This window comes from Schistocerca americana, chromosome 2 (assembly GCF_021461395.2).
Source record: "Schistocerca americana isolate TAMUIC-IGC-003095 chromosome 2, iqSchAmer2.1, whole genome shotgun sequence".
In the NCBI taxonomy this organism is placed as follows: Eukaryota; Metazoa; Arthropoda; class Insecta; order Orthoptera; family Acrididae; genus Schistocerca; species Schistocerca americana.
Genome location: NC_060120.1, coordinates 460,308,697 through 460,334,311, shown reverse-complemented (window position 1 = coordinate 460,334,311; position 25,615 = coordinate 460,308,697). Strand labels below are relative to the sequence as shown.

Sequence of the window (25,615 nt, the reverse complement as noted above, 5' to 3'; positions counted from 1 at the left end):
GGCGCGGTTTGTGTTCATAGTCATTCTTGTGTGATTATAGCGCATATTTTTGCTGTGTCGCCAACATGAGTGAGCCAGCAACTGAACACCTTATAGAATTTTTATAAAAAATGCCTTTTTCTACATTAACAAATGCAAAAAGTGCGAATTGAAGGACAAATGACCTATTCCTATACTCAGTGTAGTTTTAACTGAAGCCAGATGTAGTTTTAACTGAAGCCAGACAAAAACGCACTTTTCAGACAGCCTGGTACAAAAGGTATACTTGGCTGATTGTGAATGCTGTTAATAACAGATTATATTGTTATATATGTCTTCTGTTCGGTGGTGAAAAGGAATGGTGAAGTGAGGGCATTTGTACAATAAAGAACTTTGACAGGAAAGCACAAAAGCATCAGATATCAAAACGTCACCTGCAGAACAAATAATCATTTCAGCTATTGGGCAAAAGCAGAATTGAGCACGCCCTTTCTGAAGCCGCTCGTCTGACGGCAACGAAATAAAATGAACAAGTTGCATCCAACAGGAGAGTGGCTCATCTTATTCAGGCAATTGAATTTATTTGTAAACAAGAACTAGCCTTTTGCGGCCATCGAGAAAACGAATCTTCTAGCAACTAGGGCAACTATCTGAAATTGTTGGATTTACTAGCTCAAGGAGAGCAGTTAATCCGAGACCATCTGTCATCATCTTCAACCTTTAAAGGAACTTCTCCAGATATACAGAATGATGTAATAGAAATGATAACTTTGGCAATTAATGAGAAAATAAAATTTGAAATTGAGAACTGCTATTTAATTTCGATTCAGGCTGATGAAACATTAGACACGTCATGCAAGAGTCAAATGATTATAATATTCAGGTACTGTATTGCAAATAAAATTGAGGAAAGATTCGTTGGATTTCACGATGTTTCTGGAGATAAAATTGCTGAAGGTTTGTCACACATTATTCATGCAGTACTGAAAGAGTGGAATGTGGAAAGAAAAGTGGTTAGTCAAACAGAGGATGGCGCTTCAGTAATGGAGGGCAGAGAAAGATGACTACAACAATCGGTGAGGCAGTTCTGTCTCCATGCGCTGGTTATTCACTGTTATGCACACCACCTGAATTTGGTACTGTTACATGCCTCCAAAATCATATGACAAGTGCACATGTTTGTAAGTGATAGTACTACATTCCATTCGTTTTTCAGCAAATCATCAAAATGAACTGTATTGCTAACTGAGAAAGGATTTAACCTGCCACAAGCAAGCAACACTGCTGAAACATTCGTTCTAGGGCAGTTTCAACAATATCTAGTCATTTCTCACTGTTATATGGTGCTTTTAATTATGTAATTGATGATACAGACTCTCAATGGTACCCAGAATCTTTGAGCTGTGCTCCGCCACACACCGTCAGGTGGCTTGCGGAGTATGGATGTAGATGGATGTAGGTAATGAAACGACAAATGGATGATCCTATGTTTGTCTACTTGCTTTGCTTCTACCGAGAGTGCATTGTTTATGTCGATCATCTCTTTAATGTTCTTCAGTCAAAATCTATCAGTGTAATTGCTTGCCACCACGAAATAAGAACTGTTTTTAGAAACTTATGACAATTAAGAATGCAAACATTCGTTTATGAATGCATTAAATGCAGCTTGTGTTTGAATGGCAACTTATCATCCTGTGACAGTCAAAAGACACCTCTCAGGGCAGATAATGAATTTGCAAATTTTTCAGATGGAAAGAAGATTTGAAGACTTTATCCCAAAAACAGTTTGTTGAACTTCTGAATGAAAAGTGTTTCCCAAACTATCCAAAAAAATTCCCAAAGTTGAACCTGCTTCAGTTATTAGACCAGTATCCTTTTTATGAACAAGAACAACTTGAGCGTGAACTGTGTAACATATACGCTGATGAGAAAAAACACTTATCTCCAAGAATCCTCTTAAAGTACATTGTCAACAATGATTTAAACTCTGTTTATGAAGAAACGACGAAGTTTCTGCTTTTGGTTTTGACCCTACCCGCAATTATAGCAAGCATAGAACGAAGCATGAGTACTCTTAAACGAGTGAAGAATTATTTAAGGAATTCTATGTCCAACACCTGGCTGTCTTGTTTGAGCATGTTACCAATAGAAAAGACACTACTTGGAGAGCTATCCAGTGATCAGATCTTTGTAGACCAAGTTATAGACTTATTCATGTAAGGAAAAGACAGGCGCATTGCACTTGTGTACAAGGAAATATAAGTGCTTCTTCTCTTCCTGCTGGAGCTCTACAAATTTGTCATCCTTTCTTGAACAAGTTAGTTATTATTACTATTATTATTATTATTATTATTATTAATATTATTATTATTAGTGGCGGTGGTAGTGGAAGTAGTAGTAGTAGTTGTTGTTGTTGTCATTTTATTTGATGCATTTTGTTTCATTTGTTTAAATTATTGTTTGTTGTACTATTTTGTCTCCCTGTAATAACTGTAGAGTCTCCCCAACTTTTACAACCACGCTACACCACTGGTAATGTTAGTAATTCATTCTTCCTGAGGTGTGTTACAGAACTGGAAATCCTGAAAACCATTTCCAACTTAAAGGCAAGTACATCCTGTGGCTGGGATGACATCTCAGTGAAATTTCTGAAAGAATGCAGTAATGAATTAATAAAGAAACTAAAGCATGTAATAAACAGCTCTTTCAGGCAGGGGTCATTTCCTGATCTCTTGAAAGTCACTGAAGTAAGACTGGTGCATAAAAAGGGAATAACTACAGACATACAAAATCATAGGCCTTAGTAAGCTGTTGGAAAGGCTACTTCTTGATCAACTTGAATCATTTTTTTGTAAGTACAATCTATTAAAAAACTGTCAGCGTGGTTTAGGAAGGGCTGGTCTACAATAACAGCTGTAGCTACATTTTTGCAAGTGGTACTGAATAAACTTGATGATGGAAGCAAAGTTATTGACACCTTTTTAGGCCTATCCAAGGCTTTTGACTCTGTAAATCATTCTGTCCTTCTACATAAATTAGAAACTTATGGAGTCAGAAGAGTAGCATTAGATTTGTTAAGATCCTACTTTGGTGACAGGAGACAATGTGTAAAGCTGTATTATTTATACAGCTGGGAGACATACGCAAACAGCAAAATCATTTTATAAAATTCTTAACTCTGGAGTCCCTCAGAAAAGCATTATCAGGCCTTGTTTGTTTATTGTGTACATCAGTTATATAATAATTCCAAAAAATTTAAACCTAGTAAATTATGCTGATGATACCTCCTTCATAAGTTGGGCTCTACAAAACAGTGAGCAGTGCAAAATAATGCAGAGAACACTAGCCTTGTCACAGAATATCTCACCAAAAACAAATTGACTCTAAATAAGGACAAGACAATCCTGATGGAGTTTCTGCTAAATTATAAATAAAGACAAGTGGATAAAGAACCAGAGCTATCAGTTGAAACAATTGATAAACATTAAATTCCTGGGTATTATAATACATGAACATATTACATGGAAGGACCACATCAGCTATATGTCTCAAAAAATCTCCTGTAACACCTCCCTGCTATAATGCCTTTCTAGAAGAATAGCGCAACCTGTTTTAAGACAAATCTATTTTGGAATTATACACTCCCACCTGCAATATGGTATCAAGATTTGGGGTGGGGTACCAACGGTATATATGGATAGGGCTTTCAGAGCTCAGAAAAGAGCAATAAGGATAATAGCTTACATTAGTAAGCATCAGTCCTGTAGAGAATATTTCATTAAGTATAATATACTAACAGTGTGTGGGTATTATGTGGTATAGATCCATAATAACTCACTTTTGCAGTTAAATGAGCATTTATTTTAATGCTGAACCAGGCAAGTACAAAAATCAGTGAACTGAAACCACATTCAGTTGTCCATTGAGTAGTATCAAGAAAGTATTAACTCCGCGGTGTAAGACACAGTGTGGACCAGAGTATGGTGGTTGCAGGGCCACCTGTACAGATCATCTCATAGCATGATGAATTCGCACGATACCTGGTCTTTGTGTACAGACACTGGTGGGATTGAATGAATGTGAGGCAGTGGCAGTGGTGCATGAAGGTGGATGACGTGCGCACGCACTCATTCTACAAGGGCTGGAAGGTTGATTGTGTCAGTCAGGGGTGTGCCCTGTACGAATTCGGCTGACAGGATGGGAGGTTCTCCATATAAGACCTCCGCCAGCTAAGCATTCAGGTCCTCCTTGTGGGTGGAGCGGATGCCGAGTGAGACCCAAGGAAGTGCCTCAGAACAAAGCCCATCATGGCACATGAGTGCAGCTTTTAGAATTCTGTGTCATCGCTCAAACGGGCTGTTAACCTGCATATGATAGGCCATTGTGTGGAATTTTGGTGTTCTGCACAGATCACACAGTCGAGCAAAAATTGTGGACTCGAATTGTCATTTCTGGTCCGTAGTAAGTGAAAGGGCAGCCAAATCTCGCCACCCACGCCAATAAGAAAGTGTGAGCTATAGTCTCTGCTGTAATAATTACCAGAGGAACTGCCTCAACCAAATGGGTTATGTGGTCGCTCATAGACAAAATGTATTTGTACCCCTTGGAAGGGGGGAGAGAACTGACCACGTCAATGTGTACTTACTGCAGGTGGCCCTTGGGGACGTTGAACTGTCCTGAAGGAGGCTGTGCACATTTGCCCACATTACTTCATTGGCAAGAAACACAAGCGTGTGTCCAGGAGCGGCAGTCATGCTGCACACCTGGCCAGATGAAACTTTCAGTGGCTAGTCTTGTTGTTGCCTGTGTTCTGGGTGGGCCAGGTTGTAAAGCATCGAAGATCCCGTGCCGAAGGGTGGACAGCACCAAGGGGTGGGAGCAACCAGTAGAAATGTCACAGAGGACAGGGTCGATGACCCATGCAGGGTAAGAGGTCTGATGGTGAACGAAGACTCATCATCTGAAACCAGTCGCTGTGTGTCTGCATCTTCAGTCTGAAGTTGTGCGAGTTCATCCAAGTTCAAGGGTGTGGAGATCACTGAGAAATGAGATAGATAGTCAGCTACAACATTTTCTGCACCACAGATGTAACAAGCATCCAAAGAATGTTGGCAAATAAAGTCCACGTGCTGGAAGTGGCGCAGCGGGAGATCCTTCACCGTGTTGCGTATTGCATCAATGAGAGATTTATGGTGCGAGTAGATGGTGAAAGGACACCCTTCCACATCACTCCTGAAGTGTTTTACTGCCTCATAAACTACAAGAAGCTCACTTTCAACGGCCAACCATTTACACTGTCTCCTGGTTTGTTTTTCAAAAAGAAACAGAACGACTGCATGGAGTCCGCAGTGTGCTGTTGTAAGACAACACCCACAGCTGTCTCACTAGCGTTGGTAATGGGCCTTGTAGTCAGGGTGGGCCAGAGAGACTGCTTTCGTGATGGCCAATTTCAGATTGTCGAAAGCATTGAGCATGGGCTTAGTCCAGTCCAACTTTTGCTTTCCCATGGTATTTTCATCTGAGAGGGCAAAAGTAAGGGTCGACTGGATGGAGGCAGCCTGGGGGATATGGCATCGATAAAAGTTTACCATATCCAGAAAATGCTGCAGTTGAGTGTAATCCTCAGGAAGAGGCACTGCGAGAACGGTTTCGACATGAGACTCTGTTGGTCGGAGGCTGTTGGCCGAGACCGTATGGCGAAGGAATGTAACTGATGTAGAACAGAGTTGAGATTTGTCATGGCTGATAACCACACAGCCGATCGCGGTGGCCACGCGGTTCTAGGCGCTGCAGTCCGGAACCATGCGACTGCTACGGTCGCAGGTTCGAATCCTGCCTTGGGCATGGATGTGTGTGATGTCCTTAGGTTAGTTAGGTTTAAGTAGTTCTAAGTTCTAAGGGACTAATGACCTCAGATGTTAAGTCCCACAGTGCCCAGAGCCATTTGAACCATTTGATAACCACACAATTGGCCGTGAAGGCCACATGAACTGCATCAACATGAAATTTGCGTTCCTTGGCAGATGAGGAAAAGATCAGGATGTCATCCAAATAGGCAAAAGCAAAGGCAGAGGTAGCAAAATGGAATCAATGAAATGTTTCCACATCTGTGGAGCGTTTTTCAAGCCGTAAGCCATGTAACAGTATTCGAATAGGCTGAAGGGTGCGATGATGGCCATCTTTGGAATACTTGGTGGGCGCATGGGAATTTGGTGGTATGCCTTCGAACAGTCTAAGACAGAGGAGAACTAATTGAGTGAAATCCTGGATACAAGGACTGGGATAGTTACCAATTATTGTCCTAGCATTAAGGGACCCATAGTCCCCACACATGCATAGCAAGCTGTCCTTCTTAGGCACAAGGTGGATAGGTAAGACCAATTGCTGTCCAATGGTCAGAGCATGCATGCCTGAAGCCAACAAATCCTGAACAATTTCTTTCACCTGCAGCAATCTGCAAGCATTAAGACGTCAAGCTTTGTGATGTACAGGTGGGCCATCTGTAGTGTGGATTCTGTGATGAGTGCTGTTGCGGATTGCTGAAACCCACAAAGGGAGGCAGGTGGGGGGGAGGTGGGAGGAGGGGCACAAGCAATGGTGGTTCACTGACCTTGCCGGGCTGGAATGGCGTGGGTGGTGAGTCGGCGGCAGACAACAACTGAGGGCGTGGCGTGGCAGCCAAGTGATGCGAGGATTCCGCAAATCGAGCACATGTGCATCTGTGCCGGGCCGGAGTGACGTGGGCGGGTTGATGGCAGCAGATGACGACGGAGGGTGTGGCACAGCAGCCATGCGGTGCAAGGGAACCCATGGAGTGGGAACATGAGTGTTCTGTAGATGCACCTGTGACGGCGTGGAACCGGCAGAAGGTGAAGGTAAGCTCAACCCAGGAGTGATGCAGAATGAAGATGCAGTAGAAGCAGCAATGGTTCTGGAAGAAATGGCTCTGCAGACAGATTGCAAATAGTACTCTGCACATGAATCAATTCAGCAGAGGTAGCAGCAATGTGGGTGCGTTAATCCTCATTATGTGTGCAGAGCCCAACTTCTCGTTTTGCGTGCGGAGCCTATCGATCTGCATGCGGACATCCACCAAGTCAGAGAGATGTGCAGTAATACCTTCAAGCAGAGATGCACATGTGAAAGCGTAGCCAAAGAGGCAGAGAGTGGAGTCATGCTGAACTCGTTCAAGCACAGAACGGTAGAACCAGACGCATGGCAGAGAGTTGCGGCCTGCAGCTCTGGTGAAAGTTCATAATAATGTAGAAAGTCCAACCTGATCACAAGCCCATCCATGTTGACGACATGGAAGGTCAAAGGAAAGGTCACAACTGGTGATAGGCGAAGCAACAGCTTAATGGAGCCATGGACCGTGATAGGAGAGTGATTTGCGGCTATCAAAGTGAGGTTAGCAGGATAAAGTGTGTTGCCCACTAGCTTGGCTGGTATAATGCTAACATCAGCGCCAATGTTGATGAGAAAGCGCTTGCCCAATAGCAGGTCCATGATGTAAAGGCACTGTGCTGCTGAAACAAGTGGTGCGGCGTCCGAAGGTAGGCACCGTTGACGATCGTGGCGGGATGTGATGCCTAAATGTGCCTGCCAGAATCATTTGGGTATGCACAAGGTGCGCAACAGTTCCGAGCGGCATCCCCATAGGTTGCATGGTACCAGCATAGTAGGTAAGCTTCGAGGCGAGGTGGTGCAGAGTGGGTGGGGGATGCAGCAGACTGGATCATTGCCTGAGACCACTCAGGCTGCTGCTCGGGCGAGGTCGGCTGCTGTTGGGAGGTTGCAGGCAGTACCTTCTGTAGGCCACCAGGAGGCATCTCCTGGCAGGCCGCTGAGCTGCTAAGGTGCACAAGCTGGCCCCTACCAGTAGGATGCAGAACTGAAGGTGCAGGCATGCCAACTGAAGGTGAAGGCGATGTCGTCTGTGACAGGCGATGCCAGTGACGAATGATTGCATAGGCCTGATCGGCCATGCATAGAAGGACATTGACAGTGTCCACTACGAGAGAAAGTAGATGAAGTTGTAGGTCCGATGGAAGCTTGACCATCCACAAGGTCCACAGCATGGCGTCTGGTAGAGCTTTGTTGTCAATTAATGCATGAAGGCACCGCCAAAGCTGCAAAGGGGTGCAGTCATCGAGGTGCTCATCAGGGGTGATTTGGTGGATATCTGCCCGGTACCACATGTTGAGCACTGGGAGGTGAAGATCTGTGTGAGCGGTGTAGGAAGCCCCCAATGCTGGGAGTGCAATAGTGGTGGATGATGTGTCATTCAAGGTGTGCGTGGGGGAGCGGCTGCAAGCAGCACATGGTGTGGAGGGAGCCTGTGCAACCGACGGTACGATGTGTCCGAACTGCAGGCCTGGAGGCGGACGTGTCGCGGGTGTAACAGCCAGTACTGTTGCAACAGCAAGTGGAAGGCAGTCACAATGCAGCCAAGGGAGGGCTGTTTCAGAAACCAGCATGGATGAAATAGATGGTGCCGTTATGAGAGCGGGCATAAAGCAGTTGTGGTGTGACCATAGAGCAATGGTCATGGAAACTGGTGCAGTTGAGGTGACTGGTGTCGCCGAGACAGAGTGCAGGGGGGAGGCGGGGGGGGGGGGGGGGGGGGGGGGGGGGGAGTGTAATGATGTCAAGCATATATGAATGTGCAGCCCCACGTGCATGAACATTCAAATTACAGTTCTTGAATTTTGTCGGCACATCAAACCAACCCGAAGGCGACTGCTTAGCTGAGGGGTGAAACACAACGTCCTTTACTCGATTACTGTTCACTAAACAGCGTGCACTGTCTGTGAAGCAGGCGTTGCTGCATAGTAGCATTCGACAGTGGCCATGGTGACCCAGTAATGATTAAGTAGCTGCCAGCATGGCTGTGGCCAGGTAATTGTACACTTTTAACCAAGTGTACATAAGGAACATTAGTAAAAACACAAGCACAGTTAATAAAGTGCGAGGCACTCGCACTAAAGGACATTGGTAGATCCATTGTCCCAAGGACAATGTGGACCAGCACATGAAGTCCGTTAATGATGAAAAGAAGCACAAAATAATTTCTGAACACACAACAATGATGTCGGGGTCACCACTGTGGGAATTAAGTGGCATAGATCCATAATAACACACTTTTGCAGTCAAATGAACATGTATTTTAACACTGAACAAGGTGAATACAAAAATGGCTGTCAAACACAGAGCACAGCGAGACATAGACAAAGCAAAGCAAAATAAAGTCAAAGAACATCAGCTCCAAAGACATGGTGCTTCATGCCAGAGGCATCACAGGTGTATTCATTGTATGTTCTCAGAACTATACTGTTTGTAAAAGAAAATACGGAGTATAGTTTAATCAATAGTGACATCTGTAATTATAATACAAGAAAAAGAGAGGATTACCATAAAATTCAGTAATAAAGGAGCTACAGATCATAGTTCATTTCCTACTGAAAGACATTTTTATAACACATTGCCAAATATTATAAAATTGTTTAAAGCAAACATATTTAAGGCAAAATTAAAGCAACTGTTAATTGATAAATGTTTGTACTCCATCAAAGATTTTTAATGTTATTGTCTGTAATCTATCTTTACTTCTAAAGCTTTTTTAATGTCCTTGTGTTTGTAAACTGACTATGACCACGACGGTTAAATTATTATGGACAAATAAACCATTTATTATTTATTTATTTATTAAGCAGAAAGATTTCAGAGTCTTATTGAACAAAGGCAGATACTTAGTGTTCCTTATTTCTTGTGAAGACTGTTGTATAGATGGATGCCTTGCCTAAATGGTGAGTTCTTGAAGGGGGAGGTACACATATTTTGAATATAGAGTTTTGTTTTTTGCCTTGTACCATGATCATGAACATTCACATTTTTGTTGAATGTAGTAATATTACTTTTTATAAATTTACATGTTTTTAATATGTAGAGACTGCCAAGAGGAAGAATAAGAGAACTTTGAAAGAAAGGTCTACAGCTGTCATTTGGCTTTGCCCTGCTCATTATTCTCACAGCTCTTTTCTGGGTGAGGTGAACGTCTTTACTATGTGTGGAGTCTCCCCAGAATATGATACCATACTGCATTACATGATGAAATTGCATACAGTAAACAGTTTCCCACTTTAAGTTGTTCTGGATACAAAGGCCTAAAAATCTTGTTTCTGATGTGGGGGGTATTGCAGAGCCACATAGTTCCACATCAGGCATAAATTTTGTGGTTCTCAGTTGGAAGTTTAGGAAGGTGGTTCGCTTTGTATTTACTATCAGATTTTTCTGTCAAACCAATCACCCATTTCATCTACACTTTCAGTTATAGCCTCTTGCATATCATGGTCATTTCTACTGGTAACAAGTACTCTGGCATCATCTGCAAGGAGTGTATTTGTAGTGGCACTGGTATTCAATGATAAGTTGTTAATATGAAGAAGGAACAGAATAGTCCAAATACTGAACCTTGGGGTACACCGTGTGTGACACTACCATAGAGTATAAGTTTCAATATGTCCATGACCATTGCACGTTACTCGTACTTTAGATTAGAGTAGATTAGATTAGTAATGATGTGGAATGTGTCAGGTTAATAAAAGGTGTCTATACAAGATATTACATTAGACAAAATATTACATGACACTCAATATTTATTTATTTATTTATTTTTTGGTGGAAGTTGGGAAATTACCCACTTACGACATCCAAAAATTAATCTAATGAGTAGAAGGAGTTGCCATTATGAAATTCTTTTAATTTCCTTTTAAATGCTATGTGGCTATCTGTCAGACTTTTGATGTTATTAGGTAAGTGACCAAAGACTTTTGTGGTAGCATAATTTACCCCCTTCTGAGCCAAAGTTAGATTTAACCTTGAGTAGTGAAGATCATCCTTTCTCCTAGTGCGGTAGCCATGCACACTGCTATTACTTTTGAATTCGTTCGGGTTGTTATTAACAAATTTCATAAGTGAAGATATATATTGTGAGGCTACAGTGAAGATTTATAGCTCTTTAAATAAGTGTCTGCAGGATGATCTTGGATGAGCTCCAGCAATTATTCTGATTACACGCTTTTTTTGCAATGAACACTCTTTTACTCAATGATGAGTTACCCCAGAATATGATGCCATATGAAAGCAGCTATTTACTCAGATGTATATCGCCAAAATTTGCAATGACCCTAATAGCATAAGTAGCTGAACTCAAATGTTTCAGAAGATCCTCAGCGTTTTTTTTTTTTTTTTTTTTTTTTCCCCAGTTCAATCCCTCATCAATGCATACACCTAGAAATTTTGAATATTCTACCTTAGCTACCAATTTCTGATCAGAGCCTATATTTATTAATGGGGTCATTCCATTTACTGTGTGGAACTGTATATACTGTGTTTTGTCAAAGTTTAATGAGAGCCCATTTGCAGAGAACCACTTAATGATTTTCTGAAAAACATCGTTTACAATTTCACCAGTTCATTCTTGTCTGTCGGGTGTGATAGCTATACTTGTATCATCGGCAAAAAGTAACAGCTTTGCATCTTAGTGAATATAGAATGGCAAGTCATTAATATATATTAAGAACAGCAGAGGACCCAAGACTGAACCTTGTGGCACCCCATTCTTGATTGTTCTCCAGTTTGAGAAATCACCAGTTTTTTTGCATATTATGTGAATTGTTTATTTCAACTTTCTGCACTCTTCCAGTTAGGTATGATTTAAACAATTCGAGCACTGTCCCATTCATACCACAGTACTTGAGCTTATCTAGAAGTATTCCATGGTTTACACAATCAAAAGCCTTTGATAGATCACAAAAAATCCCAACGGGTGACTTCCGGTTACTCAGAGCATTTAATATTTCATTAATGAAAGTATATATAGCATTTTCTGTTGAAAAACCCTTCTGGAAACCAAACTGACATTTTGTTAAAACTTTATTTTTACAAAGGTGTGAAGCTACTCTACAATACATTACTTTTTGAAGAATTTTGGATACGGCAGTCAGAAGAGAAATTGAGCGGTAGTTGTTGACATCAGACGTATCCCCTTTTTTATGCAGTGGTGTAACAATGGCATACTTCAGTCTGTCTGGGAAAATACCCTGCTTCAGAGAGCTATTACACATGTGGCTAAGAATCCCTTTCTTGGGAACAAGCTTTTATTATCCTGCTGGAAATGTCATCAATTCCATGTGAGTTTTTATTCTTGAGAGAGTTTATTATCTTCCTAATTTCCGATGGTGAGGTGGGTGGAATTTAAATTTTATCAAATGGTGTGGGTAAGGCCTCTTCCATTAACTGCCTTGCTCCTTCTAATGAACATTTAGATCCTATTTTTTCTACAACAGTTAAAAAATGATTATTCAAAATGTTTTTGACTTCCGGCTTGTTGTTTATCAAGCTTTCATTCACTTTGAAGGTGATGCTGTCATCCTGTACTCTCGGTATGTCCTGTCTCCCTTGTAATAATATTCCAAATTGTTTTGATTTTGTTATCAGAGGTATTAATCTCAGACATGATGTACATGCTTCTGGACTTTTTAATAACCTTTCTTAATGTAGCACAGTAGTTTTTATAATATTTGGCTGTTTCTGGGTCATTACTCTTTCTTGTTGTTAGATACAGTTCCCTTTTGTGGTTACAAGATAATTTTATTCCTTTAGTAAGCCAAGGTTTTTTGCATAGTTTCTTATAATTAGATTTAACTACTTTCTTGGGGAAACAGTTTTCAAATTCTCTTACAAGTGTATCATGAAATAAGTTATATTTTAAATAAGCATCGGGTTCCTTGTACACCTCATCCCAGTCTAACTGCTGAAGATTTTCTGTGAAATTTCTGGTTGTTGAGTCACTAATTGAACGCACAACTTTGGAGGGTAGTTTTGAATTACTGAATAGAGCTATATCATATACTGTAACTAGCTGAGCATCATGATCAGAAAGCCCATTCTCAACAGGACAAGAATTTATGTTTTTAAACCTATCTTGGTCTATGAAAGTGTTATCTATCAATGTGCTGCTGTCCTTTACTACCCGAGTAGGAAAATTAATGACGGATGTCAAATTGAAAGAACCGAGCAAGACTTCCAGGTCATTCTTCCTATTACACTCTTTCAGTGAATCAACATTGAAGTCCCCACAAATAATATTTTGCTTTCCCCTATCTGACAGATAGCACAACAAGGCATTCAAGTTTTCCAGGAATAAATGAAAGTTTCCTGAAGGGGGCCTATATACTGTTACAATTATAAAAGAGCCCTCCTTCAGTTTAAGTTGACAGGCACATGCTTCTATATGTTGCTCTAGACAAAACTTTTTTGTATCTAAGCTTTCTACACAGTGATAACTTTTGACATATGTGGCAACTCCTCCTCCCACCTTATTCTCTCTACTCATACGTGCAGCTAGTTTATAACCACTGATATTTACCTTTTTCATATCAGACACAATGTGATCCTCAGACAGGCATAGTATATCTATTACATTATCAGATTCAATGTCATCTAAACAAACCAGGAGCTCATCTACTTTATTCTCCAATCCTGGAATATTTTGGTGAAAAAGGGTAACATTATTTTTTACTTTACTATTGTGAGAATCTACTTTTTTCTTTAATCCATCAATATTTTGGTTAAATATGGTAACATTATTATTTACTTTCCTGTTGTGAGTTTTGGACCTCTTTAGCACCTGCCTGCCTGAAATTCTCATTGGACACTGATATTAGTCTAAAAAAAAGGTACATCCATGAGTACTAGTGTCCCCTCTTATGGATTTCACTAACAATCCTGCCAGTTTACCCTTCCCTTTCCTATTGAGATGTAGGACATGCTTTGTGAAATCCCCCCTATCAATAGCCTCGACAGAAACCAATCCAATGTCTGACAGAGTGGCCGCCCTACGCAACTGATCCAACTCCATATTTACCCTCCTGACAGAGCGGTTCAACTGGGGCTGATCATTCCACACGAAAGCAGGCAACATTGGTATGGGTTGTTGTCGAGGCTATTTTCACCAAGTCGCACTCAATGCTGTAGCCCTGATCCCTATCAATACTGTTTCCCACTCCACCCACTACCATCGTGTGATCCTGCCTTGTGAATCCCTTGCACAAGGAGCCTATATCCTCTACCACCTGGCTAAGACTTGCACTTGGCTTGAAAAAGTTTGTGACCTGGTACCTGTCACCTAATTTTTCCTGCAAAATCTGGCCCACACCTCTTCCATGGCTGCTAACTAGCAACAGAACTTTCCTCTTACTTTCTACTTTTTTTGAAACAGTTGCTTTCCTAGTGAAATTCTGTTGCATCTTAACTACATCTACTTCTACTGGAGCCTCTTCCTTACTTAACTGTGGTAGCAAGGCAAATTTGTTGGTTGTGCCAATTGGGAAACTGTCAGACACTGTCCTCTTTCTGCGGCCCCTGTTCCCAGCTACCACTTCCCATCGCTGTTTGCCCTCCTCCCCCTTAACCTCTTCAGTTCCTCCCTCGCTCTGTCCAAATCAGCCTGAAGGGCTCTAATTTTCTCCTCCTGTTCAGCTATAATCCTATCTCTTGAGCAAACCCTGCAAGAGAATGGAAGAGTCTCATTTGCTTCCCCAATTCCCATGCCGCTACAATTTCCCCAATGAAACCACCTGTCACAACAGCTGCAGAAAACCCCTGAACTAACTTTCCTACTACACACACTTAGTATCCATGGTAGTTTGGAAATTAGTTAAGAGATTTACTAAGTGATAACGATAATATATTAAATACAGATACTTTCTGTTACCTGTTTGAGATATATGATCTAAACCACTTCGGAGGGATGCCTTTGATGCCACATAACAGTCATTTGTCAAGTAGAATATTGTGGTCTATGATGTCAAATGCTTCTGACAAATCTTGGAAAATCACAATTACTTTTTGTTTTTTGTCAAGACCATCTATGGTGGAGTGTGTATACTCACATATACCAGTTGTTGGATTTATTTTTCCTGAAGCCATGCTGGGAAACTGAGAGGATTTGGTTCTTTTCAAGAAAGTTTATTAATTTTTGATAGATTAGTCTCTCCAGAAGTTTGATAAACATCTATAGCATTCCATGTTATTTTTCTCACCCTTTTTAAAGATTGGGATAACTCTGGCGACTTTCATGCAATCAGGAAATGAACCTGTCACCAACAATGAGCTGTACACATTAGAGAGAGGTACAGCTAATTTAGTTATGCAGTTCTTTAAGATCAAATCTGGAATGTCATCAATTCCAGATGATAGTTTGTTTTTAAGGCTCTTTGTGCTTAATATAATTTATCAGCTGTAGTTTCGCAGAAAAACACAGATGTTTATGGAAGTTTTTATTTTGTTTTGTCTATTGGGTGTGGGTATGGTTCTGCTCACACTTTGTAGTAGTTGCTTTACAATACTTTCACAGTAATTGTTGAAAATATTTTCAACCTCTTGTGGAATTGTTGTGGGTCAGTGTAGTATTTTCATGTTCATGAGGTATTTAATTTGTTTCATTTATTATGAAACTCCACATTGCCTTGGCTTTGATTGAGGACTTGCAGCTGCTACCATTGCAAGAATGATTCCTCATTCATCTCTGCTCTGCTTATATACTTCTTTTCTTATTGCATCATGTACCTGCAATACAACCAGGTAGCATACAGTCTCATGATGGGTTCATAAGTGCATATTTCGTATGTTCACCTGCCTTTTTTTTTTCTTCGTTGATAGTCCTCAGTGTCGATGTACTGCATTGTTATACTGGCTGAAAATGGGTGGGGGGGGGGAGGGGGGGGGGGGGGAGGTTGGGGGAGGTAGTTTAACACTGACTACAGTAAGTGATGTAGCCAACAGTTGCACAGTTATGTTTCACAGTTCTTTACTTTCACTGTTCACAACCCCCAATATTACACAGTTATATGGCCAGTTCACTATTGGTAAATGATAAGCCTCATTAATAGCTTGCAGGAAAAAGTCAGAATATTGCTACAATAGTTTGCTGTTGAACATCTATGAGCATAGATATGTAACCACACAGTTCACAGTTCTTGCAAACTAATAAGGTATGTGTGACACTATTTCTCAAAAAAAAAAAAAAAAATGAACAGACACTGTCATTGTTTTAACACATGGTCTATTTGTGTTACACTAATTCCACAGTTAAGTTGATGCATTGTTGTCACTTGAAACAGTACATAATTCCCCTCTGAAATTCGGCTGTGGGCTGACTGACTTGGGACCAAAAATAGGGCCTTTATATATTCTCACAATAATAGGTACTGAAACTATACATTGTACAGTGTTTAAATTACAGAAATTACAATTAACACAAAAATCATTCAGTTAAGTGAAAACATCAAAAAATTCCTACTTTTTAACGGTTCATTCTGTCACAAAGGTTAGGCCAAATTATTTGTTTAAATACTGATATTAACAGATATAGTTATACAAACAATGCTTTTGACAAATCTGGTAATTGTTTTGGAGTTAAATAAGGGCTGGCTTTGCCAACAAGTTTTCAAATAAATCCAAATAAATACTTAAAAATTTCTAGTACTTTTTCTTCCAAATGTTTATAATTATTACAGAATTTACATTTGTCTGTAAGTCAACTATAGAATCTAAATCACAAAACAATTACTTATTTCATCCTATAATAGAAGTATTAACTAGGAATGGTCAAAATAAGTTAATAAATTAATTACATACATAAAACTGAGCACAAAATTAGGCCTGGTGCTATTTTCTTTAAGACTAAGCGCAAGCCTTTCTCTTTTATGGAAATGCAGATTATACTCATATATTTTAATGGTGATTAGGCAAAAATGAAAATAAAATAAATTTAAGGAGGCAGATGGCAAAGCAGGAGAGAAAGTAAAGAAATCCCAGCTTGCTTCATCACAACTTCAGTAGTAAACATACTGTCTGTAAGGGGAATAGAGAAGGAAACAAAATGGCAACGTGATTCTGTAAGCATCAATTAGCTAATTTCCAGAAGCAACTGAAAAACTTGATAATATTATAATATTATAAATGGAGCATAGTGAATGACTGTGATACTGATTCTGTGGGGAAAATGGCTGATACTACTTGCACTTTGAATTTGCTCCTCCTATTTCCTTATGTAGGAGGTGCTATTTCTGATTAAGATAATAAGACTATCTTTATGCTGAAAGATCTACTTGTTATCACAATATCAAACGAATCTGCATTCTAGCCTTTTTGCCAATAAAATAACTGATTTGTCAAATATTATAACAGAAACTGAAGGAACGAATTGTTGTGCATAAATACTTGTAACAATATACCCAATGTTACCACAATTTTGGATTGGTGTTTGTACGGTTTTATGTTTATAAAAAGTAGAAAAAGAGCAGAAGATTGAAAATTATAATGTCTCTGTTCTGTCACATTCGTGGGCACTGCACATCAACTAGATGGATGTGCATGGTTGCCTTCCTCGTCTGTTTTATTGTTCTCTCAAACGTCTTCATATGCCACACAGTTTACTCATATCTGTAATCTTGCATGTACACCCTCACTGAAAAGCAAGCCATATAACTTGTAATGTAAAAAGACAATCTCTACCTAAGTAGCAGTTTATGACATTTCAACAAGAGAGTGCATTTATACAGCCCAAACCTCAAGTGATTTCCCTAAAGTGAATAACAGTTTGGTTTCATTGAGGAGGACACTACTGATTTCCCATCCCCACTTGGTTCAATTGAACCTTGTGATTCATCTTTAATGACCTGACTGTTGATGGGTTTTGTTAAAAAGGGGTTGGAAGGGTGTAGATGTAGAACACCCATACACTTTTTTGCTGTCTTTTGTTTCCCTATGCTCAACTGATAACAGTCCTAAAACATTAGGCCAGTGGCAACTCTGGACCAAATACACCATGTCTTCAGATTCGTATTACACCAGTGGGAAAATGCTCCTCTCAGAGCACAAAAAACGAGAATATGTCCCTCTTTAAAAAGGATCTGACAGATAAGTGTGGAACCAGATGCCTCAATCCTCATTCTGTCTTCCTCACCAAAAATTTTAGCTTGCAAATATATTTCCACTCTTTTAACACAGAACATTCTAAACCATTTTACCCAGTCTCTCTTTGCAGTTAAGCCTTCACACTCAGCATCTCCTTCTCACTGCCACTGTCCACCTCCCACTGCCTCTTTTTTCTCCCACTGACTTAAAGTGTATCCAACTGCCACTGTCTTCTCTCTCACTTACACTGTCTCCTTTTGACTTTCTTTCCCATTGCCACTGTCTCCACAATACCACAGCACCTCAAAAATTCTAGAAGGTCCAACTATTTTTTCCCTATACCCATGTGTTTAAAACTTCGGTCCAAAATGTGCCCTCACCTATATCCATGTGTTGATGTTCGCTGATCTGGGAGAGTCTAGACCCCCCCCCCCCCCCCCCCAAACCTATCTTTGGTCTCCAATCGCCTGTATTTTCTGTTTTTCTATGGTCTCCTCTCTAATTTGTTCCCCCTGCTTCTATCTCCATCCATCTCTCTTTCTCTTTTTCTGCCACTGTCTTTCACTGACCATTCTTGTTTCCTCTCTGTTTACCACTGTACTATTGTTTTCATCCAACACTTCTCCTCTTTCACTGCCACTTTCTCTCTCCCACTATCACTGCCTCCTCTATCTTTCTTTCCCACTGGCACTGTCTCTCCTCTCTCTTCCACCATCAGTGTCTCTCTGCTATTCTCTTTCAGCGCAAAACAGTCAAAATTTTTGGTGAGGATGGTGGAATGAGGATTGATGGAGCCTGCTTTGTGAGTTCCCTTCTTTTCACTTTTACAACTGGGTGTGCTGCTTATATAAAATGAGTTCTATAGGTCTGTAAGGTTTTGACATTTTTTATATACTTTGACACATTTACAAACATTGACGCAGGTAAATTACAAATAAATAAGTACACATGATATAAGGTTAACACAAAATTGTTTGCTTCACATTTTTTCTCAATACTTTGCTCATTGACCATAATTCATTGATATTCCTGGCTTGTTTTTTGTCTTAAAAAAGTAAAAATGTCATTAGAAATATTTTACTGAATTTGTAGTCTTTCCAATTTTACATAACTTTTTTGCAGTCATAGTAAGTTTTTTCATGAATGTTAAGACTCTTTTTAGCACTTTTTGTCATTGAAGTACCAATTTCGGTATATGTGTAAAGGCGTGAAGTGGCAATTATACAGAGACAGTTTGTCATAATGTTTTATTGGTGAAAAACTGTTGACTAAAAACATAGTTTGGTGACCTCAGAACTCTTTTGATGACTCCTTGTGGTGACAAACAAAAAATATTTCATTTTAATGACTGCTTCACAGCCTGTTCCATCTGGATCCCTCCTACCAACACCAGCTTTTCTGGATTGGGCAGGTGGGAACTCCCCCTGCAGTATATCCTATGTTCTCATAACCCTCCTGGCCTCAACCTTAGTTAGTCATTGCCCTACGCCCACGTATCCCCTCCCCTATTCCTACTTCAGCACTCACAGTCTTTTTACTTCCCCTCTTTTCTGCTGCCCCCCACCCATTCCATCTAACCTCCCTACCATACAGATCCAACATGCTTGAGCAGTCTTCTAGTATAGGTTGCATACGTGTCCTGTATGCAGCCTCTTTTGCAGACTGACTGCATTTCCCCAGCATTCTCCCAGTAAACCAAAGTCTACTATCCGCTTTATCTACAACTGAGCCTACGTGTGCATTCCATTTTGTATCTCTACAAAGTGTTACACTCAGGTATTTGCATGAGTTGACTGATTCCAGCTGTGACTCACTGATATTATAGTTGTAAGATACTACATGTTTTCCTTTTGTGAAGTGCACAGTTTTACATTTCTGAACATTTCTAGCAAGATGCCACGCTGTGCAAGCCTTTGAGGCCTTACCACAATCTGACTGAATATTTGCGGAGTTTCTTTTAGACAATACTTCATTATAGGTAATTGCATTGTTTGCAAAAAACCTGAGATTACTATTAGTAGTGCCCACGAGGTCGTTAATATACAGTATGAACAGCAAGGATCCCAACACACTTCCCTGGGGCACAGCACAAATTTCCTCTACATTTGTTGATGACTCCATCCAACCATAACCTGCCGCATCCTCCCTATCAAGAAATCCTCAATGCAGTCACAAAATTTTTTTGATAATAAGCATTGATGTGGTACTGACTCAAATGCTTTTGGGTATTTTAGAAATGTTGCATCTACCTGACTGCCTTGATCCATGGCTTCCAATGTGTCATGTGAGAAAATTGCAAGACGCATGTCACATGAGTTACGTTTTTAAATCCATGTTGGTTGACTTCAGACTGATAGTCCATTTGTGATACATAATTACGTCTGAGCTCAGAAAATGTTCTAATATTCTACATTAGGATGTCAAGGATACTGATGATAGTTCTGAGGATTACTTCTGCAGCCCTTCTTGCAATGAGTGTAACCTATGCTTTCTTCCAACTACTGGAGGCATCTGCTGTAGATTATAGTTCAAGGAGGGCTAAGTCAGCTTCAAATTCAGTATAGAATGTGATAGGGATCCCAATGGGCCCAGGAGCTCTGTTCAATTATATCAATTTCAACTATTTGTGAACACCACTGACACTAATATCTATTTCACTCATCTTTTCAGTGGTACAAGACTTACAATGGGGCAACACTCCTCGGTTTTGCTTTGTAAGGGCTCATATGTAAACAGAATTGAGCATTACTGCTTTTGCTTTAATGCTCTCAATTTCAGTTTCTGACTCGTCATTGAGTGACTGGATGCATACTTTGGTGCCACTAATAGTCTTTACATATGACCAGGATTTCTTCAGTTTCTGTGAAAAAACTTAAAACAACATTCTGCTACAGTAGTCACTGAGCGCTTTAGGCATTGCTTTCTTGACAGTAAAATGTGTTTCATTCAAGATATCTACCTATACTGCTCTGCTTTATTTTACACCTGTTATGCAGTAGTGTCTGTTTCTTTACAGTGACTATACAGGGTGTTACAAAAAGGTACGGCCAAACTTTCACGAAACATTCCTCACACACAAAGAAAGAAAATATGTTATGTGGACATGTGTCCGGAAACGCTTACTTTCCATGTTAGAGCTCATTTTATTACGTCTCTTCAAATCACATTAATCATGGAATGGAAACACACAGCAACAGAACGCACCAGCATGACTTCAAACACTTTGTTACAGGAAATGTTCAAAATGTCCTCCGTTAGCGAGGATACATGCATCCACCCTCCGTCACATGGAATCCCTGGTGCGCTGATGCAGCCCTGGAGAATGGCGTATTGTATCACAGCTATCTACCATACGAGCACGAAGAGTCTCTACATTTGGTACAAGGGTTGCGTAGACAAGAGCTTTCAAATGCCCCCATAAATGAAAGTCAAGAGGGTTGAGGTCAGGAAAGCGTGGAGGCCATGGAATTGGTCTGCCTCTACCAATCCATCGGTCACCGACTCTGTTGTTGAGAAGCGTACAAACACTTTGACTGAAATGTGCAGGAACTCCATTGTGCATGAACCACATGTTGTGTCGTACTTGTAAAGGCACATGTTCTAGCAGCACAGGTAGAGTATCTCATACGAAATCATGATAACGTGCTCCATTGAGCGTAGGTGGAAGAACATGGGGCCCAATCAAGACATCACCAACAATGCCTGCGCAAATGTTCACAGAAAATCTGTGTTGATGACGTGATTGCACAATTGCGTGCGGATTCTCGTCAGCCCACAAATGTTGATTGTGAAAATTTACAATTTGATCACGTTGGAATGAAGCCTCATCCGTGAAGAGAACATTTGCACTGAAATGAGGATTGACACATTGTTGGATGAACCATTCACAGAAGTGTACCCGTGGAGGCCAGTCAGCTGCTGATAGTGCCTACACACGTTGTACATGGTACGGAAACAACTGGTCCTCCTGTAGCACTCTCCATACAGTGACGTGGTCAACATTACCTTGTACAGCAGCAACTTCTCTGATGCTGACATTAGGGTTATCGTCAACTGCACGAAGAATTGCCTCATCCATTGCAGGTGTCCTCGTCGTTCGAGGTCTTCCCCAGTCTGGAGTCATAGGCTGGAATGTTCCGTGCTCCCTAAGACACCGATCAATTGCTTCGAACGTCTTCCTGTCGGGACATCTTCGTTCTGGAAATCTGTCTCGATACAAACGTACCGTGCCATGGCTATTGCCCCCTGCTAATCCATACATCAAATAGGCATCTGCCAACTCTGCATTTGTAAACATTGCACTGACTGCAAAACCATGTTCGCGATGAACACTAACCTGTTGATGCTACGTACTGATGTGCTTGATGCTAGTACTGTAGAGCAATGAGTCGCATTTCAACACAAGCACTGAAGTCAATATTACCTTCCTTCAATTGGGCCAACTGGCGGTGAATCGAGGAAGTACAGTACATACTGACGAAACTAAAATGAGCTCTAACATAGAAATTAAGCATTTCCAGACACATGTCCACATAACATCTTTTCTTTATTTGTGTGTGAGGAATGTTTCCTGAAAGTTTGGCCATACCTTTTTGTAACACCCTGTATACCATGGAGGTCCCTCCCACTAAGAAATGTTATATTGGGTACATATCTATTCATAACGAGGTCAACCATTCTTTTAAACTTGTCAACATCGTTCCTCTACAGGATTCTGTTCTGAACTAAAAGTTCCAAGTTTCTCATTCAGATGTGACACTACTGCTTCTTTATCTAATTTACTGAAGACATACATCTTTCTACTTGTTTTAGTTAGCTTTCATACTTTAGTGATCATTGTTGCTACAATTACCTCATCATCGATACCAGTTCTAATGTGGACATCCTCAAAGAGATCAGGTCTATTTGTTTCCATTACATCTAATACATCATCATTATAAGTGAGATGTCAAATCTGTTCTAGGTAGTTGTCAGAGAAGGCATGTGGTAACATTTCACATGATGCCTTGTCACAACCACAGTGTAGAAAACTGTGTTGATCTGCCCAGCTGTTAAGTATCAACTATTTCACAACCTCTCTCAGTAATAAAAAACTTTCATTGCAATGCTGGAATAATAGGTATGTAACATGCTTCTGGTATCCAGCGTAATTTTTGTTTTAGCTCAAGATGTTGTCAAACAGTAAGTGTGGGGTAGTTATAGCGATCAGTTGCAAGTTCTATCTGACACAATAATCCAATATCAAGAGCAACATTGTAGTCTTTTTCTTATATTATCAGTCATAATTTGGTGTCGTTAGCCCTTCCCTCTGGGCAACAAAAGCAGACCATGAGAATGCACAATCCAGAATATGGAACATTTCTGTATTTATTGTTGGCCTATTTCTAATTACGATGTGAATTAACTTATGTAGTGGAACAAAGCGTGAGATAAGAAAAACATAGAAGCATATTGCAAATAGTATTGCAGCCTGAAGTCTATAGTATTACTGAACGATGTTTCATAAATGGTCTATTTCCCGATAATTATTCAATTTTTGATTGGTATTAAGTTCCAGACAAAGATTAATGTTATCAAATCGTGACGCACTTGATTGAAAAACCGTGGATGGAAAGGGCGAATTTGGCAACAAGAAGAAATGCGCGCTATGTTGAAGTCACGAAGATAACTGCCGTAACGAGAGAAATAAATTTGTCGTATGATAGCTCAAAGTAATGTGACATGTACGTAATCTTTGACCGCTTACTGTTTTCTGAATAACTTTTGTAACTGCTCCATAAATGTAGCCGAGGTGTTTGTCATAACGTAACATTCATTGGTTTTACGAACTAACAGCCAATTTTCAACCGAGCTAGACAGCGAATTATGCTACAGACTAGAGTGTTACCACAACTTTCATGACAAACAGTTCGGAAAAAGAGTTTGTCGAAGCTGGGTAGCAAAAGTTTAAATTCATAAATGACATGGTAAAATCACCGAATTATATGAATTTTGGCGTTCAAAATACGCCGCCTCTTTTCTCACCTGTCATTGGTTACCTAAATCTATCCTTTCATTAGCCTGGAAAACAATGCCACCTGCTATAAAAGGACTCAAAATGACATGGCAAAAACACCGAATTATTTGAATTTCGGCGCCCAAAATACGTCGTCTCTTTTCTCACCTCTCATTGGTTATCTAAATCTATCCTTCCATTAGCCTGGAGAACGACGCCACCTGTCATAACTAGACTCAAGATGATAGCGTCAACTGCTTTTCAAAATCTTGTTTTCTGTGCGGTTAATATTTTCCTACTATCTACGTAGCCTTCCTGTAGGTAATTTACGATGTGAAATGAACATCACTGATAGGCAAGTCCTTACTGTGTAACCTATCAAATATATGCATATCGCAGAAAATTACTTCTTACTACTTACAGCGAATTTTTTCCTCTTCGTCTGTTTTGACAACTACTTTTCCCGTCACGGTATCGCCTCCGTAATACGTCGCTACAGGATTGTCGAGATATATACGAATTTGTCGGACCATTTTCTGTTGTTTCGCGTATGAACAGCTGACGCAGACAGCCTTCGCACAAGAGTAAAGAGATGCTCTAAAGGCCGCGTAGTAGAGCAGCCACACAAATTTCTGGATGTCTGTAAGTGAGTCGCCGCTGAAGGCCGATTTATGTGTGTACAGTATTGCGTCACGCGACAGACGCGTCAAAACAGTTTGTACTGAATTCTGGGCGGCAGTATTCGCAACCATTGCTGCCAGAAACGTTGAGTAGCGTGGCTGCCAGAGTTTGCGTAACTAACTAAAGTGAGCATCGCGTTGATTTAGAGAGATGAATGTTAGCAATATTTGAGCGTAATGATTTTATGTCGTGCGTGTCACTGTTGTCAACAGTTTTAGTTATTCCTCAGACTACCTTGCTTTTCAAAAAAAGGACAGCAGCTGGAGTCAGCATCCACATTCTACATCACATTTCAAGAATAATAAAAACTAACACGCGTGGTAACACCGTCAGTTACTAAACCGTTTATTTTTTTTATTTTTTTATCATTTGACAATATTCTACACATCATAATTATATGAATGTGCCACAAGGCCAATTCTCTTTTTGATTTTAACATGATCTGACGTTAAACATGCACTGCCACAAAAGTATTCAGTCTGAAGATGACACAAACACCTTAATTAGGTAAGATGGATAAAAACACTACAGAAGACACAAATTACTGTGGTATTCTACATTGGTTCGGCCATAGCAACCTGATAATTAATAAAAATAAAACAGTATCACTAATTTCCATAACATCAAGAGAAATTATGAAGAGGACATAAATATGCATACTAAGTCAGGTACGGATAGAGTAAATGTGGTCAGTACAAAATTCTGGTTGTCTGGCTCCAAGATAACCTGTGATAAAAGTATTCAACTCCAGAAGACACAAGCACCTTAATCAGTGGTAATGTGACAGAGAACACTGTAAGACTCACAGAGTAGTATTGCAAATTAGGTCAGCCATAGCAAGCTGATAATAAATAAAAATAAAACAGTACCAGCAGGACTAAATTTCCGTAACATCAAGGGGAATAACAAGGAGGAGTACCAGGCACAGGTATTATAAATGTGGTCAGTATAAAATTTCTGGAAGTCTGGCTCTAAGGT

At 40.2% G+C, this 25,615-nt stretch overlaps 1 protein-coding gene across 2 annotated transcripts in view; it reads right to left on the bottom strand.

Moving 5' to 3' along the window:
* The window catches only part of LOC124594756 (arrestin domain-containing protein 17-like), a 194,921-nt gene extending 170,181 nt beyond the window's left edge, over positions 1-24,740 (bottom strand). Inside the window, exon 1 of one of the 2 annotated variants that reach the window (XM_047133140.1) lies at positions 24,378-24,740. In XM_047133140.1, coding sequence (XP_046989096.1) covers positions 24,378-24,708 — 331 coding nt within the window. In that variant the 5' untranslated portion in view covers positions 24,709-24,740. Of the gene's footprint in view, positions 1-6,589; positions 6,713-24,377 lie in introns of those variants that run through there. The other variant, XM_047133141.1, reaches the window with a different exon arrangement.
* Between the last annotated feature and the right edge of the window lie 875 nt (positions 24,741-25,615).